The sequence below is a fragment of the Danio rerio genome, chromosome 3, assembly GCF_052040795.2.
Source record: "Danio rerio strain M-AB ecotype USA chromosome 3, GRCz13ab, whole genome shotgun sequence".
In the NCBI taxonomy this organism is placed as follows: domain Eukaryota; kingdom Metazoa; phylum Chordata; class Actinopteri; order Cypriniformes; family Danionidae; genus Danio; species Danio rerio.
Window position 1 is genome coordinate 34,508,985 of NC_141023.1, and position 20,290 is coordinate 34,529,274.

The following is a 20,290-nucleotide window of genomic DNA, read 5'->3' on the forward strand; positions in this document are numbered from 1 at the left end:
TAACATTCAACAATTTTGTTATCAAACAGAGCACTTTTGTGCGGTAGCTTGAACAATCTAGTAATAAATACCATCAATTCTTCACTTTTGGATATAGTGCAACAGTAAATATAAAACAAAATCTAATATAAAAACAAATAGCACCTCAACCTAAGACACCCGGCAGGCAATTCCAAGTTTATATATCCTAGAGTTTGCTATGGCAATGTTGTCATCATCAACTTTATAAAACCTCTAAACCGCAGACATACTTGCACTTTCTGCTTCAAGCTGCTTCCATGTTCTACTTTGCCGGCATTTAGCCAAGTGTCTCTGCAACTCTGTGCCACCATAAATATAGATTTGTTCAAAATAATGAGAATATATATGTAGATACATATATATTCGAGTTCTGGTCAGGAGGTAACGTCCGATTCAATTCGAGTCTGAAACCATGTGATCAGGCCTGATTTCCGATCATGTGATCAAATGTGGATTTATTCATTCTGATCGTATCCCCTATATTTTTTGTCAATGTGGCTCAACTGTCTAAACAAAATTGGCAATGTCTGCATTGCATGTACAAATGTTAACAGCAACAACATGCTGAAAGAAAGTCTTCCAGGATTGAAGTATTTCAAGTTAAATTGCATAATTATCTAGCTTCTAGCTCTCTGCAATTCTTACATGGTTGCCCACTGAAGCTACGCTAAGCAGGGCTGCGCCTGGTCAGTACCTGGATGGGAGACCACATGGGAAAGCTAAGTTGCTGCCGGAAGTGGCCTTAGTGAGACCAGCAGGGGGCGCTTAACCTATGGTCTGTGTGGTTCCTAATGCCCCAGTAAACTGATGGGGATTCTGTACTGCTAACTGAGACATCTTGAGTTTCTGTGGTCATTCATCCCTTGAAAAAAGAGTAGGGGTTTAATTTGCCCACTGGCCTTTGTCCATCATGGCCTCCCAACCATATCATAATTGGCTGAATCACTCCTCTTCACCAATCAGCTGGTGTGTTGTGTGCGGTCTTGTGCAATAAGGCTGCTATTTCGTCATCACATTGGTGGTGGATGAGTTGACCCCCCATCCACACAAACACAAACACAAACATCTCAAGAAATTGTAAAGCGCTTTAAGTGTCCAGAAAAGTGCAATATAAATGTAAGGGATTATTATTACTGTTATTATTATTTTAGTTGTAATTGATTAAGAGCTGATTTTGACTGTTTGTTCAAACTAGTAACTTAAAATGAGTTAAAACAACACAATTCTTAATTTTTGGGGATAACTTAATTGTTTTATGTTAAATCAAATACATTTTGTAAAAACTATTCAGTTAACTTAAACAGATTGTGTTTACGAAATAATTGTATGAAACCCAGTATTTTTTACAGTGCAGAAACATGGATCAGAATTTATTTTATTTACTCCTTTACCCAGGTGGAATGTATTCCTTGTAGGGGTGGGAAAATTAGATTTCTTTACCGAGTAATGAACTCAAGTAGTAGAGTTAAAATGTTCTATTTTCAGTAGCCAGATTCCCTGTACGCAATCACATTCACAAGCTTTGATCTTATTCCAGATTAGGAAGTCATTATAGTGAAGCCAAAGATAAATGAAAAGAGGTACAAAACATTTGTTCAGCTTCCCAGATTGTTTTCATTGCTCATAAGATAGACCCCAAGAACCAAATTTCCACAAATGACCCATCGCTAGTCTAAAAGGAAGCACATCTCAGATGTGCAGTGCTTGGGACACTACAGTAAATAACATTTATTGTCTAAAATAACATTTGTGCTGCTCTTTTGTTTTACAGGACTACAGAGCTAAAGGAGTGAGTGTGCAAGGCAGTGTCATGCTGACTCTAAAAACAGACAAAAAAAACATCAAGATGAACAATAACATCCGTGAGGTACAAATCTCAGAGTTTTCTCTTGCATCCAAGATTCGTTCTTGCATGCATTTAGCATAAGTTGGAGGAAAATCAAATATTTATTAAAATGAGGCAATTTTGCTTTATGTATTTCCTGGCGTGTTAGAGATTAATGATAGTAAACATCTCTTCTGGGTTTAGTTTACAGTAGAAATAGACCCCGCAGTGGCTGAAGAACTACCGTATGAAGCTCCTTTGTGGATCATCATTGTGTCCGTTCTGTCAGGAGTGGTTATGCTGGGCGTGATTGTTATTCTTCTGTGGAAGGTGAGGATCCTTTTGTGCTTCGGTGCCGCACACTTATCTTTTGTTCGCACATCTGCATGCTATTCTGGATGGAATAGCATAAACAACAGATTCAGTTTATCACATTATGCTTTAACACCATAAACAAGTGTGAAGTTTGTTTTTAACTGCACCTTGAGAAGAGCAACACATATTGCCACACATTTTAATTCTTCTTCTGTGCGAGACATCAGTCAGGCATTCAGAATAGCACTTTGATGTCTATAAACCTAACAGTCATGAGGTTTTTATATTAAGTTAACCATACTAGCCTACACTATTAAAATAGTAGCCCACATTGATAAAAAGAATTAATTCATGACAATGAGATTGACAATGCATAACTTTAGATTTTAAGATTATGAGGCTGAACGGCATGAAATACCATCAGTCTACAGAGATTTCCCAATATTTCTCTGTTGCAATTTGGATATCACAATAATTAACCCGGACAAGCCAAAGCAAAGCAAACACTACCAGATTACTGTTGTGTTTGTGATTATATAAATGCTAAACACATGGAGGCATTTCTTTTTTCTTTTTTTACTGAACTAGTCTGCAGTAACGAGAACAGTAGTTTCATTAGAAACAAACAAATGGCCAACCAAAAAGTTACTCAAGGTTATACAAAGAGTGGCCAACACAAAATACAAACATTTTTGATATGTGAGTCCCATCTCACACTCAATACACTACAATTACTATGGTATAACTGAAGCACAGCAACTAAAAAAAGAGAGAGGTCGACACAAAAAGTCACATGTCGGCTTAATAATGTTTTAATCAGCTGTAGTTTGAAATTACTGTGATCTTTTCAAATATCAAAAGTAATCAAAAAGTCATTTTTGATATTTTTTATTCTTATAAATAAGCTCCATGTATGCAATCAAAATAACTACTTTCTCGCCTAAAACAGCCTCAAAAGTGCATTGTGTTGTCCAACAGCTGCAATATCTGTCAAACTGTAGTGAGTTTATTGATCTGCTTTCACTCTATGTGGGCAGAGTTATACAGAAGGGTGAGGAGGATGTACGAGTGCTGATATTGCAAAATATCGCACAGCTATCAGCCAATCAGATTTGAGAACCAGACAGAACTGTTGTATAAATATATATATATATATATATATATATATATATATATATATATATATATATATATATATATATATATATATATATATATATATATATATATATATATATATATATATATATATATATTGAAGCTGTTATGTGTATTTTAGAAAATGTATGTTTATAGTAATTTTAGGAGTGCAAGGAGTGCGTAATTACCACATTTTACTCGTGAACTGAAAAACCTCATTATATAAACCCAAAGGAACCCACATTGAACTGAGTTCTGACTTCCTCTGTTCATTTACTGGGCTTTCACAATAGCAAATAAACGTATAGAAAGTGAACAGGATTTATACACACAAACCAACATTCAGGAAGGAAGAAATATCACACTGGATATCCATATTCTAAAAAACAATCTGTCAAACCATATCACAATGCGCTGTATTAATATGAAGGACTTTTCCTGCATTGTAGAGATGTGTCTGTACAAATGTAAACTTTATTTTGAACAGCACAGAGTCTGAAAGAAATGAATGAATAATACCCTGGCAGAAAATTATCAGGATATTTGTGTGCGAGTTTGCAATGTGGAAGGATAAAAATCTTGTCAGAAAAAAACACATTTGTGAGTTGGGCGCATTTAAACGTCACCACAAAATCATAATTATCAGAGGGAATCTCAAGATTTTCATTAAGCCCTGAGTTTCAGAGTGATGTTATTGACCAAACATGTCAGATTTTTATTAAAGGACAATTTTCAGGTTCAATGAAAATGAAAAGTCAACACTAACTGTTCTTAGTTTCCTTGTTATCCCTTGTTATACATTCCTGTGTATGTATACAGTGCTTAGCATAATTGAGCACACTCCACTTTGAAAATTAATATCTGTATCCATTACTCAGTGAATATAGGCAATGTAATTTGGTGCATTTAAACAAAACAGATTTAGTAAATAGATATATTTATTAAAATAATATTTTAATCACCAAACATATTTAGAAATGGAAAGATAATACAATTAAATTTAAGCAAAATGTTGAAAAAAATACAACCAACAAAATTTCAACTAAATTTTTCCATTTTTTTTTGCTTCTCTTGATTTTTCCTCTTTTATAAAATTTGTATTTAATATTTTTTTAAAAACATATAATTTTTTTATTGTTAGATTAGCTCCAGATTTGTCTTTAGTGCTGATTAATTTAATGTATATGCACAAATATAATATTGTCTAGTTTCCTATTAAAAATATGAATTTAAAAGAAAGATTTGTGAGGGGTGTACTAGCATATGCTGAGCACTGCATTTATTCATGTGTTCAAGTCATCCTAGGAAGTTTATAAAATAAGCATTTGTAATTATGTTTTCGAGTGTGGTCAGTGAAAGATGCTGATGTTTTTTTTTGCATAAATTTCAACACGATTACTTAAATCCATTTCTAAAATGACTAATAACGAATGTTTTTTTTTCGCTGTATGGCAGTTTATGAAAGTGCTGAATATTGAATCATATATTATGTGCATTTGTTCAGGTGCATTCAGTAATAATAACTTTAGATGTAGAACAATAGTTATCTGATTCAGTAAAATGAACTTCACACGAGAAACTGATCTCAAAATTAGGAATAACACAGAAATAAGAAGCGCCAAGAATCGACATGAGTCTACGAAAGATGAAAAGTCTAGACAAAAGAATCACAACTTAAAAGTTTGAACAAACCTGAGAGGATATAACACTAAAATAAAGCTGTAAGCACAAAATTAATTACACATTTTGTGTGCAAATCTGACCAAAATTATGGAAACTATAAACAGTGCTCAGCATAATTGAGTACACCTCATTTTGAAAATGAATATTTTCATCCGTTTCTCAGTGAATATAAGCAATGTATTTTGGTGCTTTTAAACAAAACAGATTTATTAAACATATTTATTGAAATAATATTATAGTCACCAAACATATTTAGAAATTTAAAGATATTTTTAATTAAATTCAATTAAATTTAGCAAAAAAAAAATATATATATATATTATATATCTTGATTTTTCCTCTTTGTTAAAATTTTTATTTAATATTTTTCTATAACATTTAAATTTGGGTGAACTAGTTTTTGGACCGTTATTGTAAGTTAGATAAGCTCCAGGTTTGGCTTGAGTACTGACTAATCTAATGTCTATGCACAAATATAATATTGTATAGCTTCCTATTAAAAATATTAATTTAAAAGAGAGATTTGTGAGGGGTGTACTTATATATACTGAGCAATATATATACAAAACCAGTAATAAGAGTAACATTTTTGGAAATTGAGATTTACACATCTTAAAGCTGAATGAATGAATAAGTTTTCCATTGATGGTTTGTTGGGTTAGAACACTATTTGGACTAAACAATTTGAAAAATCTGGAATCTGAGGGTTAAAAATTAAATATTGACAAAATCACCTTTAATGTTGTTCATATTCCATTCTTAGCAATGCATATTACAAAAAAAACAAAAAAAAAACAATTTTGATAGATTTTTACAGAAGAAAATGTGCTAAATTTCCTCATGGAAGATGATCTTTGCATAATATTCTGAAAAAAAAAAAATCAATAATTTTGACCCATACAGTATGTTTTGGCTATTCCCACAAATATACCAGTGCAATATCAAACTAGTTTTGCAGTCCAGTTTCTATCATGTTTGACATGATGCAAAAAATACTAAGATTTCGCAATAAGTTTGTGTATTTCCTTCCAAAACTTCAGCATAAATTATATTTTTGACTTCTCAGTACACATTTATTGCAGTCAAATTACATTCCTTCTATTTGTGTTTTGTTTTTTCATGCACTTGATCTATGGACATATTTAAAATGTGATTTTAAACACCCCAGACACTTGAAGCAGAGGAGCTTCTGACTGTAGATCAGTTTCTCTAGCCTTTCCTTGTGTTTTGTTTGCCTGCTCATATCTGAATCCTGTTCCCCAGTGTGGTTTCTTCAAGAGGGCCAACACCAGAGAGCTTTATGAGGCCAAGGCCCAGAAAGCAGAAATGAAAACACAGCCATCAGAAAACGATCGCCTTACAGAGGAGGACTGAGATTCTGGCCTTTGCGGGCCTCTGACACACAAATAGCAAGTTCGTAGGTGCCACAGCGCTCCAGCTAAAACCCAGCTTGGCTTAATTAACAATAATGTATTCCACGCAAGCTCCACTAATACTGTCTTTCCTCTTCCCTTTTGAGACACAGCTCTTGCCTCGTCTGTTTTCCACTCTCATCATTGCTCTCAAAAACACCAAAGGGTGTTTTTTTCCTGAAACAAATTGATATGTGAGGCTCTTTGTTTTATCCTCAGGCTTGCGATGCTGTTATCTTGGAGATAGAACGATGTCTTAAAACATCAACTGTATATTGCTCTAATACAACTTCTGAATGCCTTTTCTGGCTTTGACAAGGCTAATAACTTCCTTCTGCGTTACCGTGTTCTTTGCTTTCCTGCCGTTTGAGAGCTTGCTTTCAACCGAGGCAACAAAACTCCTTCTGATCACATCTTCTCTTACAGAGATAACAAGCTTTCTTCTCCCCTGCACAATCTCCTGTTGAGTTCCTCACGCATTCTTACACGCTCCCTCTTAATAATTTGCTCTCTTTATAATTTCGCTAATGTTTAAAGAATGCTTCATAATCTCATGAAATGAATTCCGTCAATGCTCTCCGATTACTTTAAAGCTGCTATGAATACATGCTGCTCACATTCTTACTGTAATCAACCTGTTATGAAAATGTGGTCGGATGTCTCTTTCTGAACGTGCCTACTTATGGGTTTTTTCCTTCTCGCAGAGTGGCTTTTTTACAAGGATCGACTACTTTCGAACTATGCCAAAATACAAAGGCGTGAGGATTTGTAAGAAGGAACAATACCAGGTAAACCAGGGCTTTTTGATTCTGGACACCACGAACAACAGAAAACACTGGATCACGAGCTGGACAGAAAAGAAGCAGTACTACTGATGAAAAAAAAAGCACTCGCAAACTGTCTCGCTTAGGCGGTGGAATGGACTATAAAGCCGTCTGTGTCTGAATAAACGCAGATCTACTTGATTTGATTGGAACTTCATTTGGATATCAGATGAAATTGGACATGCTCATTTAAAAATGTGGGACAAGAAATTATTGGAGGAGAAAACATATTGTTTTGATGATTATTTTGATAGTGTTTTATTAATGGAATGCATGTGTTATGTCTGCTGCAGGGCTCAACAATGAGGATTTTTTTACTGCTGGCTCAGTAGGTTTTTTCCTTGCTTTACCAACATTCTCACTTGTCTTATCAAAGCTTGTTTACACCATGGGATAAGAAAAAAATAAAAAGGTAATTCTAACTTTGTATAGCACAATTTGAACTTTTTTTCTCTTAATGGACTATATGCACAGCTAGTGTTTTTCAGCCAACGATAAACCTCTGGTAAAAGTTTTTAAAATTCATAATGTTCCTTTTACTGCATCAATGTTGTAATGTACTTAAATACAATCAGTTAAATAGATTCAAGCATTCATTTAGTTGTTCAAGAAAAAACTGCAAAGACTGTGTTTATCCAATGCCGTCAGTAGCAGCAGGCTAGCACATAAACTCCATTGAAAATATTAGGGTAAAATAAATGTCCTTATTTTAAAGACATGGCATGGAAAACTGGAATTTAATGCAGTGCTTCTTGTCTGGTCAGATTCCTACTTTATATTGTATCTCTATCAAGCAGTGAAGATGACGGATTTTTAAAGAAATCAGATCTTAAATGTGGTGATTTTGTAATGGTGCAACAGTTCACGATTTGGCTGGCTGACTGAAAATTTAAAGTCTGTTTGCATATACCCCATTGTGAGATTATATAGCTTGTCGTGATTCAGGCTTCACTTCTTTGAACTGCATTTTTTATTTTACTTCAAAATTTCAACAACCAAAAAGTTCTAAACTTTTTTGTTTTTAAATAATGAGGTAATATTTTGCAATCCTCACTTCTTTCTCAGTTGTAAGTTTATATTTCACAGTTTAAGTTCTTCTTGGAGCTGAGTTTCATTTCACATCCTGATTTTTAAAATCAGAATCATATTATATGATTTAAGTTTTAAACTCATTTTTAAAATAAATGTATATTTTTTCTAGAAATTGTTTAAATACATGAAATGAATTGCAAGATATGACCTCAGAATTGTTAGAAAAAGTCAGAATTACCTTTTTAATTGCAATAAGATAATTTTGCCTGTACTTCATACTGTAATTCTGACTTTTGTATCAGATTTAGATTTTTTAATATCACAATTTATATTTCTTCATACCTACAGAAAAACAAGAGTTGACAGAAATGTTTAATTGGAAAAGAGATCGAATCAGTCAGAATCGTGAGTTGAAAAAGTTGCAATTACATTTTTATTATTTTTATCATGGAAAACCTAAGACTTGAACCAATCATAGAAATGTGTACTTTGCTCAGCAAGTACACTACGCAATCTTTAAAATTCATATTTAATAGGACGCTATACAATATTATATTTGTGCATAAACATTAGATTAGTCAGTACTAAAGCCAAATCTGGAGCTTACCTAACAAAATACCTTATGACAAGTCCAAAAACTAGTACACCCAAATTTATGTTAGAGAAAAATAATAAATACTTTTTTTAAAGGGGGGAAAATCAAGAGAAGCAAAAAAAAAAAAAAAAAGTGAAAAATTGAGTTGAAATTATGTTATTATATTGTAATTTCTTTTGCAATATTTTACTTATTTTTAATTGAATTATCTTTTAATTTCTAAATATGTTTGGTGACTAAAATATTATTTTAATAAATATATTTATTTAATAAATCTGTTTAGTTTAAATGCACCAAAAAACATTGCCTGTATTCACGAAAATATTCTATTTCAAAATGGGCTGTACACAATTTTGCTGAGCACTGTATGTACAAGACATGTGAGTGCAATTTATTTTAGTTGTTGTAGAAGTAGATGTAGTTATCTACATTTCTTGTGGGCCATACTTATTGTTGAGCTGTTGTATTTCTTTTTATGCCTCCACATTTATCTGTGAGAGGATTTTTGTATGTTGTGTACCCTCACTGAAAATAGCACTGATTTTATTTCATGCAAACGTTCCGATACCAAAAAAACTATTGCCCAGTCATGACTCACTACTTCATCCATCTTATTCGGTTCTTGCTTGATATATTTTTATCTTGCATCAGGTTATATATATATGAAACAGTCAAAGATTTAAAATAAATTCTAACATCTACAGAATGTGAATCGTTGAAAGCAGGACAGTAGACAGACACGCACACAAACACTCCTCGCCTATGCAATTGGGACAAGACCTAATCTCAAATTCAGCCCGTTTTGTATCTCCCTTTGGAGGTGCTGTAGTGTTTGATTGATGTGTGGCGTGTACAGTATATGTGTATTTCCATGTCCTGATTATTGATAGCATATATTGTTTCGAGTTTTAGAAATTATTGGTAGGCTATGTATTATATAAATGTGATCACATTTGTCTGAAAGTGTCCAATTGTTGTTGATGTCATGATTGTGTGTATGTGTTTTCTAAGGTGATTTATTTTTGTATTTAAAATGTTTTATAAATTAAGTGAATGTCGTTTACATGTCTAACTTAAACGTTCATTTGTTAAAAAAAGTGATGTGTCAACAGACCTGTGCGCAGCTAAAGGCTGTTTATCGAAGCGTGTGCATTAATTAGCTCTCAAGTAAATAAATAAATAAAGTGAAAGGCGACGATTGGGAGTTTTGTCCTTAATGCGCGCTCGTGTTACTAATTTGGCAAGTAATGAACAGGAATGTGATGATTTCTAATCCTGTAAAGCCTCGCACCAGCAGGAAAGTAATTGCATTAGAGTTTGAATAGATGTCAAAACTAACCGCATTCTCCAGCGAGCGTCACGGGAGCGCGAGCCCCGCCTGCAGAAGGATTAGACCGCGCTAAACCTCAGATCCGCGCGCGCTGTCAGGTAACGCCGCAAACACCGTCCACGACTCAGCCAACAGCACAAACAACGACAAATAAACACACTGGCTCGCTCTCGTACGCTTGAGGTCAGGACTTGGAAGTTTCCACGCTGTGAACTGGCAAGTGGTTGTCCGTGCGGTACATTTTGCGAGTGAATCTACGCGGCGGGTCGCGTCTTTTCGGAGAGGACGATGTTCATCATATTTGAGAATGACGAGAGCGCGCGTGTCGGCGACGCTCGCGGGGAATGACGCTTCAGACTTTGACCAAGTGTTATCAAGTTAATTACCTGATGGACTAAATGAAGAATGCCGCACGTTTGGGAGTTCGTTCTGATTCTCAACATTAATGTCATCTTTGTGGAAGGTAAACTGAGCTCGCATTATGAAAACTCACTCTCAGGACGCTTTGGATGTTTAACTGATTACATATTCTATATGTTGGTATTACAACGTCATTTTTTTATAATGCTGGCCATGCAGATGTATTTAAAGCTGTATGATTATTTTATTAAGTATTTCATTCTATTCTTTTGCTGATAACGCAGTGCTGCTCATGCTGAAGTGATTTTTAAGTGATTGTTTGCGGACTGCCCTGTGGAGAATAAGCACGATTTGAAGCATGACTAAAATGGTTTGCTCGTTTTAGCAGTTTTAAGTCGGATGCTTTAAAATGGTTTTCACCCTGAACAAGATTGCCTTTTGCTTCTCTGGCAAATCTGAAAAGTGCCCAGAACCCATCTAAAACCATGTCTACAGAACCAGCTGTGAAACCAGATAGGACCAGACAGCTAGTTTAGGCTGGTGTTTTCTCTTTTCCCCCTGCAGGGTGGTCATTTGAAAAAAATGAAACGATTTTAAATTGAACATCAGGGATTTGGAGTCAAGAAATTGCTTCCTATAAATTTCATGTTCTGCATGGCTATGTTGTTTTCTCCTGTTCCTTTCAAAAACGTCATTTGTAAGAAAAGAATGGCCAGGGATTAAAATAATATTGATTTAAACCAGATTAAGACAGTTTGCTGATTTTTGGGTTCCTAGTCTGGGCCAGGCTGGTTAGATAGCTGGCAGTCCAGGTGATCAACCAACCTAATAGTGTTGCTGTCACAGTGCCATAAATATATATCTTATGTTATACAACCTAAGATATGATACTAAGTGGTATTATATACATCTACACATAGATATTTATGAGACAGACTATATTTCATCTGAACAATGTATTATTGAGAATGTTGTTACCAGTTGAATGAAATCTGTGCAAAGTAAATTCATCTAAGCACATAAACTGAATCTAAAGTGACATTTAAATCACAGATTAATGCTGATCAGGGGGTATTATGTTTATAGTGCAGTCACAATTGCATAAATTATGTTGTGATACTATCATAATGTAAATGTGTATATTTTAAATATAGATTATAGATTAATATGTATGCTATTAAATGTGAAATTAAAACTAAAATTTAAAATAGCCAGTAGGTGGCAGGAAGTCACAGTGAGGGTTCACAATTCACAGACAATCACAAAATTACAGTACATCACTTCTCAGACATCCTACAACCCAGAAACTGCCTCTTCTGCATATTCAGTCAGCAAGAACAGGCGATAACAAATAGGGACATATAAAGGGATAACACTGATCCAACAAAACTCAATAAACTGTATTTAGCTGTCTGCCGAAATCTGTTGGAAAATAGCCTTTAATGATTTAGTCACTGAATCATTTATTCTGAAGATACATTTAACATTTCTGATTCATTCAGGATTCAGGACCAACGTAATTGAGTGTTTTTGACTTTATTATTGTTTTTTTTTATTGGGTTTGGCATTGAATCATTTTCTTACCTGATTCGTTCAAAAACAATCATTCATTCTGAGAGAAAACAGCCTTGTTTTGCCTCAAGGAATGGTTGTTTCATTTTAAAAAGTCTACACCATCAATGTTAAAAAAATACATAAATAGGCTATATGTTTTTTTTTTTTTTGCTTATTGAATTGTATGAAATCATTTGCATTTACGATCGTGATATTTTTGCAAATAAAAATAGCATTCACTGAAATAAAAATATTCACTGGATTTACTATTTTTTAAGTAAGGGGTTGCAAACAATTTCTACTGGCTAAATTTAAACTAAGAATTTTAATTTGGTAATGTTCAACTTAGTTTTTTTTTGTTTAGATTTAGCCCATATAAATTGTTTGCAACCCCTTACTAAAATCTAATGATTTTTTTCAGTGCTATTGCTCATGTCATACTACTAAAATATAGTGTTATATATTTAAAAAAATAAAAGAGCATTTTTGCTCCCATTTTTTTAAATTACATAACTTTTCATTGTCAAATCATCTGGAATTCCATGTGTATTTATCGCAAAGCACATAATAACAAATAAGACGTGAATTCTACACAGCATTTACTCCATAAGTAACCCATTAAGGCTCTTATGTTTAATGTCTTGTAATGTGCAGACATACGGACACACACATACTACCGTGTTAATGATACAATCTTTTCAGATTTACAAGTATTTTGAAGGTCCAGTATGGCAGCACTGCTGTAGTACTAGTAAACCAGGGGTGCCAAATCCTGTTCCTGGAGATCTACCTTCCCGCAGATTTCATCTCCAAGCCTGATCAAACACGACTAAACCAACTAAGTCAGATCTGAAGGTGCACTTGGTAATTACAGACAGGTGTGTTTGATCAAGGTTTCAGCTGAACTCTGCAGGAAGGTAGATCTCCGGGAACAAGATTGGGCACCCCTGCGGTACTATGGCAATTCATTAGGACTTTTTCAGGATATGTATTCTTGATATCAACAATTCAGTTCTTAATATATATATATATATACATACATATATATATATATATATATATATATATATATATATATATATATATATATATATATATATATATATATATATATATATATATATACTGATATCAACAATTTCATTTTATCAACAAATCATTTACTTTGGCTAGAATAACAGCAATGATTAATTTTTAAACACCATTTTAAGGACAAAATTATTAGCCCCTTTAAGCTGATTTATTATTTCAATAGTCTACAGAACAAACCATCACTATACATTAACTTGCCAAATTACCCTAACCTGCCTAGTTAACCTAATTAACCTAGTTAAGCCTTTAAATGTCACTTTAAGCTGTATAGAAGTGTCTTGAAAAATATCTAGTCAAATATTATTTACTGTCAACATGGCAAAGATAAACTAAATCAGTTATTAGAAATGAGCTATTAAAACTATTATGTTTAGAAATGTGTTGGAAAAATCTCTCCGTTAAACAGAAATTGGGGAAAAAAATAAACAGGGGGTCTAATAATTCAGGGGGGCTAATGAATTCTGACTTCAACTGTACATAAATTCAAGTGATCTAATATGTGTATATGCATGAGTTCTCAGTGTGAAAGGAAGTAATTTCAATTTAAAATGAAGTAGTTTAATTTCAGCAAAAAAGTCCTTTGAGCATAAATGAACAAGATCATTATTTATTATGAATCAGATTATTGCAAAACTTGGGAAGCAGAAATGATACAATTCATAGAGGAATTACATCTGTTTAATAATGAAAATAAAATATGCTAATTATAAAAAACAATGATTAAAAGATAATGCTCCAGCAAAATAAAGGTTTATTATGAAATTAATATTGGTACTTTTTGAAATGTAATTTTTATATCAACAATAAACCTTTTTGATATCAATAATTGAATTGTTGATATCAAGAATACATACCCTGAGAATGAATAAAAGTTAAAACGGCTTGCCATAGTGTACTCTGTGCAACCCTACAAACCTATCTGACTAAAACATGCATGAACTCTTTTAAAACAAGTCAATATATCAGAAAAAAAGACATCAAACTATCTAAAGCCCAAAGTATGCTTTTATTCACATTTAAAATAGTCAGTACAAGTCATCAGAACCTGTGAATACTGCCCGATTTTAATGAACACATGCACATACAAAGTACTAAGAGCATGCATATGCAAGTTGAATTAATTTGAACTATTAATTTTGCTAGTTGTGATCACTAAACTGCACAGCTGTTTTACAGTCAGAAAAGAAAAAAAAATTAAAACATAAAAATTCAATATACAAAATAAATATATAAACAATAAACTACTCAATACTGCATTCATCATGTCATTACTGAATTTCAAGATGACAGTAAATAATGTTGGATGCTCGGAGATGCTCATGTTCTCAGATGCTGAATTGTACATTTTATGGCAACATTATCAAAGTCTAAATATAAATAAATTCCCAGTTCACAAGGTGTAATTATAAGTTTGATAATGAAGGTAGAATCTTGTAATTACAACATGGAGTGAAGCTACCTGAAGACATACAAATCTTTGCACTCCTGCATTGAAGAACTTTCGATTAAAAGATATCAATTAAATTTTGAATAAGTATAAAAACACTATATCCTTCTAACTTTTGAAGAGAAAAATGCAGACATCAGACGAGAATGAAGCTTAGTATTGTGCATCTAGTGGGCTTACGGCTAGTTTCGACAGCTTTTGTTTCATCAGAATTCACAGTCCTTTTCATCTTTGGCCATTTTTTTCCTCAAACCTGATCTGTTTCTAATGAGTACAAACATTGTATAGTAATTTCAGACAATAAACTGCTTTTCATCGATTGGAAAAATAAAACAGCGACACTATAAACACAACAACCAAATGCTAGAGGAGAGTATGAAAAATCGATGCAGAGAAGTTGTCAGTGAGTCATGAGCCTCAGAGTAAAGCTCATCTAGAGTCTGCGAGGTTTTTCAACTCCATTGAAGTTTCCAGTTTGTTTTGGCAGTCCTGGTTTTGACGTCATCCTTCCTCTAGGGGATGGGCATCTATAAAAGACAAAAACAAGTTAGATCTTCAAAGAGTGGGCTCTATGTGCATGAAGGTTATATACAGAAAAGCCCTCATTTGTTTGAACAGGTCATTGCATTTTTTAAAAAATATTATTATTCTGATCAAAGACATGGAATATCAGTGATTTATGTTTATCGTTTGAAATTGAACTTTCCATCTATCCAAATGTAATTTTAATACCGTACCTGCTCTACAAAATGGTTGACCATGTTTTGATTGGTTTAAATAATGACTGTTAAAGTCATTTAAATAATGACTGTTTTAAATAATGGTTTACACACACAGCATTGTTAGTTTAAAAAACAATCAAACAAACATAATCCTGTTGCACTACTACTCTTAATTTTGGTTTTATGGTAGAAAAGAAAACATATTAAATGAGAAACTGAAATATTTGATGGCATACTTCAAAAAATAAAGCTAATTTTGTAATCAAAAATGTTTTATCTTGATTATGTTTTAAGTAAATAGGTCTTACACTTTATAGTTTCAGATTTTTATAGTATATGTATTAATTCTGGTACTTTTACCATTAACCGACATATCAACCATTTGGTAGAGACTGATATTTAAAAAAATTGGGATGCATTGAGTGTGCACTAGCGACATTAGGGGTTAAAAAATGCAATCCAAAATTATATTCTTGGTGTGGCAGTTACAGGGTTTAATTCAATGCCATTTTATTTCTCTCACTGAAGTAAGATATTGTGACCAGCAGGATGGAAAGAGTACTGAAAAATCATACTTAGGTAAAAGTACCATTACTTGCCCAAAAATGTAGTGCAAGTAGAGTAATGGGTATCTGTTATAAATATTACTCAAAGTATGAGTAAAAAGACCTTTTAAAAGTACTCCAGAGTAGTGAGTAATCAGTATTATACTTTGAAAAGATGATGTGTTTACATGTAATTTGTGGATGTGTGTAAACGTAACATTCTGTAGTGCATTTAGTTATTGCCGAGCAGGCACACAACGTCAAAAGATGTTATTATTAAAGTAAAAATAGGCTGTGATGTCAGGTGACCAAAATCAGCCAACGTTTAAGGACGTTATTTTGATGTTCAATAACGACGAAAAATGACGTTGACATTTGGTTTATTTTAGGTTGATTTTAGGTTGTTAGAAAGTGATCAAAATCCAACATCGAGTCAACATCTTAAACCAACTGTCAAATACTGACATTTATTTATCAGGGTTGGCCAAAATCCGACTTCTGATAGACGTCATAGTGGTAACGTCCACACAACGTCAAGCTGTAACATCATTAGACGTTCATATTTGGTTAGACATTGACATAGGCCTGATGTTGAGTTCTGACGTCAACCCGACTGTCATTTCCAAACAAAAATGTCACGTCCCCACAACATTGGGGTATAAAGTCAATCTGACGTCATGTAATGTCTTGTGCCTGCTGGTTGCTTAAGGCCATTTTGGTCATCATACATTAAACATCCGTCATCTTCTCATCAGTGACATGCATCTAAACAGCCTCTGGGTCATTGTGTGTAAAGATTTTGGGCATCTTCTTGGACACTTCTTGGACACTAAATGCTTCCAAATAGTTTGCTGCAATTGTAAATCGCCCATTTCTTGAGGTAGTTCATCATGATGCGATTTACCTTCTATGTGTATAAAAGTACCGATACTGCAGTAAAAATGTATTCAAGGGAAAGTAAAAGTACACATTTATAAAACTACTCAGTAACATTTCTGAGAAATACTACTCAATAACAGTAGTTTGAATATTTGTAATTAGTTTTTTTACACCACTGGCAACCAGGCTGTTTTAATACTGCCTGTGGCTGTTTTTCTGATCATTATAGGTCATAAAAATTCAGCCTTTTAGTCAAGGAAAAGTCAGGAAACGTGACGTTTGGCCTTGAGTAGGAACCCTGAGTAAGGACGACATCTGTGAGATAAAAGAAATAAAAACTCTCAAACCACCTGGTTAAAACCAGGTTTAGTTTCCTCATTCCGACCAATAATATCAAAGTGACTCAAGCGTGTCAAAAACTTGTGGTATAAAAGTAAAATAAGCGGCTTTTTATGTTCCGTTCGATATCCCACAGTGCACGCAGGGAGCCTCGCACAACAGAGAGGATATATTGGTAGCGGGACTCCATTCGAGTGTCAGCATTTCCTGAATCTCTCGCCGTATGAATCTCAGCACCTGCGCTTACTGCAAATCCATGCCTCTCGATGCTCAGAGATACTGCAGCGACTCATATAAGAGTGCCAGCTTTCTCATATCTCAGATACAGATGTCGATAAATTGGGGTGAAAGCAAATTGGGCTGCAATCCTCCACCCCGCTCATGACGGGCACATCAAAGCGACCTGGCTTGAGAGTAGAGCCGTGGTGTGGTGTATTAAAGAGCAGCCCTGAGTGCTTGACTTGGCAGTGGATATGATGCAAGCCGCAGCCCGAAGCCAGAGGGAGAGAGGTGAGGGGAATAGTGATGTGAGATAACAGAGTGAATTCTGAATGCTGGAGTCTGCTGCCTCTGTGACCTACTTTCAGCTCCGCCGACAGGGCCCAGAGCACAGATCCAGGATGCATCTGTCGTCATAACACACACAAATGCATATATATTTTTTTATTTGCACGCAATTAAGCGGCGCGTTAGGGAAATGTTGACTTTTTCAATTTGCATGCTCCGATATATTTATATATTTAAAAAAAAAATGCGCCTTGAAGCATTAGAGACAGCTTCATGCACTCATTTGACAGCAGAAAGTTGTCTCCGCGGGGAGCTGGGGTCTATTACAGGTGTGACTGTATTTTCAAAGAGCCGTGGGTGAGTGATGTGTGAATCTCTTCTCTTTCCGCAGCACAGCCAGTGTCATCAAAGCTGCACGATGGTTGGTGGGCATACAAAGATGTTGTCCAGGGGAGCTTTATACCAGGTAAGCCTTTCCAAAAAAGAAAAGAAAACAGTGTGAGACTATGCCGAATGTGTCTTGTCGAGAGTCACGCTGCCTCTGTAAGACTTGCAAGATATGCGTGGATCACCCGCTTTATTCGCAGAGGATTTGCCTGTTGACTTATAGCAGATGAAACTCCAGGGTGCCACTGAATTTGATTCTGTTTGATTCACACGTTTAATGTATATATATGCGGTGAGAAGGAGGTGGATTTTGCACAGAGCAGTGTGAAAGGGTATTTAACAGTACTTTGCACATGCTGCATTATAATCGAGGGCTTAATTGGGAGGTTTAAAGTGCTTGCATTTCAAAACTTAGATTGATGCTTTCAAGGTTGTTATATTATGCAGGGGAAATAGAGGTTTTCTTTTGAAGGTGAACTTTAAAGCTGAGGTGTGGAAGTTTTGGGTGTCACTGAATGGAAATTTCTGTAAAACAAATGATTGTTTGAAGTTTCCCTGACACAGCAGGGGCGGATTTAACCAATAAGCGAGGTAACTCAGGGCCTCAGGAAATCTGATGGCCCCTGAATAAATACCTAGAATTATAAATTATACCTATAAACTATATTGTTTATGAAACTAATTTACCTATAAAACATAATTTTTTGTCATATTTTGTATGGCAAGGGTCTAAAAATTTTCATTTGTGTCCACCACCCTCAATCTTGTTCCAATCCAGCAGTCAAATCAGTAAAGGTTTGGTTTAAAAAAGGAAATAGTTAATTTATTACTTTTAGTTGTGAATTCATTTTAAGAAAACAAATCATTTCAAAAGTTTTACAAGATGTTACAAGATGCTATTTATTCATTCATTTTCTTTTTAGCTTAGTCCCTTTATTCATTTGGGGTCACCACAGCGGAATGAACCGCAAAAAATAACCAGCATATTTTTTTTTTTCGCAGCGGATGCCCTTCTAGCTGCAACCCAGCTCTGGGAAACATCCATACACATTCATTCACACACATACACTACAGACAATTTAGCTTACCCAATTAATCTATAGTGCATGTCTTTGGAAACCAGAGCACCCAGAGGAAACCCACTCCAACATGGGGAGAACATGCGACCTCCACACAAAAATGCCAACTAACCGACCATTTTGGTGTGAAGCGATCATGCTACCCACTGCGCCACTGTTATGCCAATGCTTTGTATGTTATTATTTTGCATTAAGGTAAAATGTAGAAAAGAACATAGAGTAATATAAGAAACAGCAAAATATATCAAAAATAAAGTACAAAAGTTGCATTTTAAAACTTTTGGGCCTCATGGCTGAATTTGCTTAGGGCCCTCAAATCACTAAATCCGCCCCTGTGGCACAGTAAGACTTGAAACCTGTATTTATAATGCAATAATGCAACATTATCCTTAATGTATCAAGATGCTTGCAAAAATGCTGTATAAACAACATTATAATGTGTTTGGATCATTCATTCATTCATTTTTTTTCGGGTTAATCCCTTAATCAATCTGGGGTCGCCACAGCAGAATGAACCGTCAACTTATCCAGCATATGTTTTACACAGCGAATGTCCTTACAGCCGTAACTCTTCACTGGGAAAGTGTTTCGATCATCTTATGAATAATTTTAACGCTAGTAAAAATACTAAGCAAAATTTGATGCAGCGTCATGGTGGCTCAGTGGTTAGCACTGTTGCCTTGCAGCAAGAAGGTCGCTGGTTCATGTCCCAGCTGCGCCAGTTGGCATTTCTGTGTGGGGTTTGCATGTTCTCCCCATATTCGTGTGTGTTTACTCCAGGTGCTCCGGTTTCCCTCACAGTCCAAAGACATACACTAGGTGAATTGAGTAAAATAAATTGTCCGCGGTGTAAGAGTGTTTCCCAGTACGTGGTTGCAGCTGGAAGGGCATCTGCAGCTTAAAACAAATAAAGCGTGCTAGAATAGTTGGTGGTACATTCCACTGAAATAGAGACTAAGCTGAAAGAAAATGAATGAATGCGTATTTTTATGCAAGATGAAATGGATTTGTATAATATTTCCTACAGTTTAATATCTTTTTTTTTTTTATCTCAAACACCTTTTTACTTCTTAAAGTGACAAAAGCAAAGTTGTCTTATAAACATATAAAAAGCTTTATTATGTGTTCTTGATAGATAGCAATTGAGTATTTGAAAAAATCTTAAGTAATTGTTAGCTTAGATATTTGTGGTTTATTCATAT

General features: G+C 34.4%; 2 protein-coding genes across 9 annotated transcripts in view; both read left to right on the forward strand.

Annotated features, from left to right (window-relative positions):
* The window catches only part of itga3a (integrin, alpha 3a), an 83,047-nt gene extending 73,005 nt beyond the window's left edge, over positions 1 to 10,042 (forward strand). For 2 of the 7 annotated variants that reach the window (XM_087244808.1, XM_087244811.1), the window contains exons 23-26: positions 1,793 to 1,888; positions 2,051 to 2,176; positions 6,248 to 6,397; positions 7,101 to 10,042. In XM_087244808.1, the coding sequence (XP_087100934.1) occupies positions 1,793 to 1,888; positions 2,051 to 2,176; positions 6,248 to 6,358 (333 nt within the window). In that variant the 3' untranslated portion in view covers positions 6,359 to 6,397; positions 7,101 to 10,042. Of the gene's footprint in view, positions 1 to 1,792; positions 1,889 to 2,050; positions 2,177 to 6,247; positions 6,406 to 7,100 lie in introns of all 7 variants that reach the window. The other 5 variants (XM_087244810.1, XM_087244813.1, XM_087244809.1 and 2 more) reach the window with 4 other exon arrangements.
* Positions 10,043 to 10,238: 196 nt separating this feature from the next.
* Positions 10,239 to 20,290, forward strand: part of ca10b (carbonic anhydrase 10 (inactive)b) — a 62,670-nt gene continuing 52,618 nt past the window's right edge. For both annotated transcript variants that reach the window (XR_015481000.1, XM_087244814.1), the window contains exons 1-2: positions 10,239 to 10,640; positions 18,014 to 18,088. Coding sequence is in view for 1 of the 2 variants with exons in the window: in XM_087244814.1 (XP_087100940.1) it covers positions 10,583 to 10,640; positions 18,014 to 18,088 (133 nt within the window). In the remaining variant the exon portion in view is untranslated. The remainder of the gene's footprint in view (positions 10,641 to 18,013; positions 18,089 to 20,290) is intronic.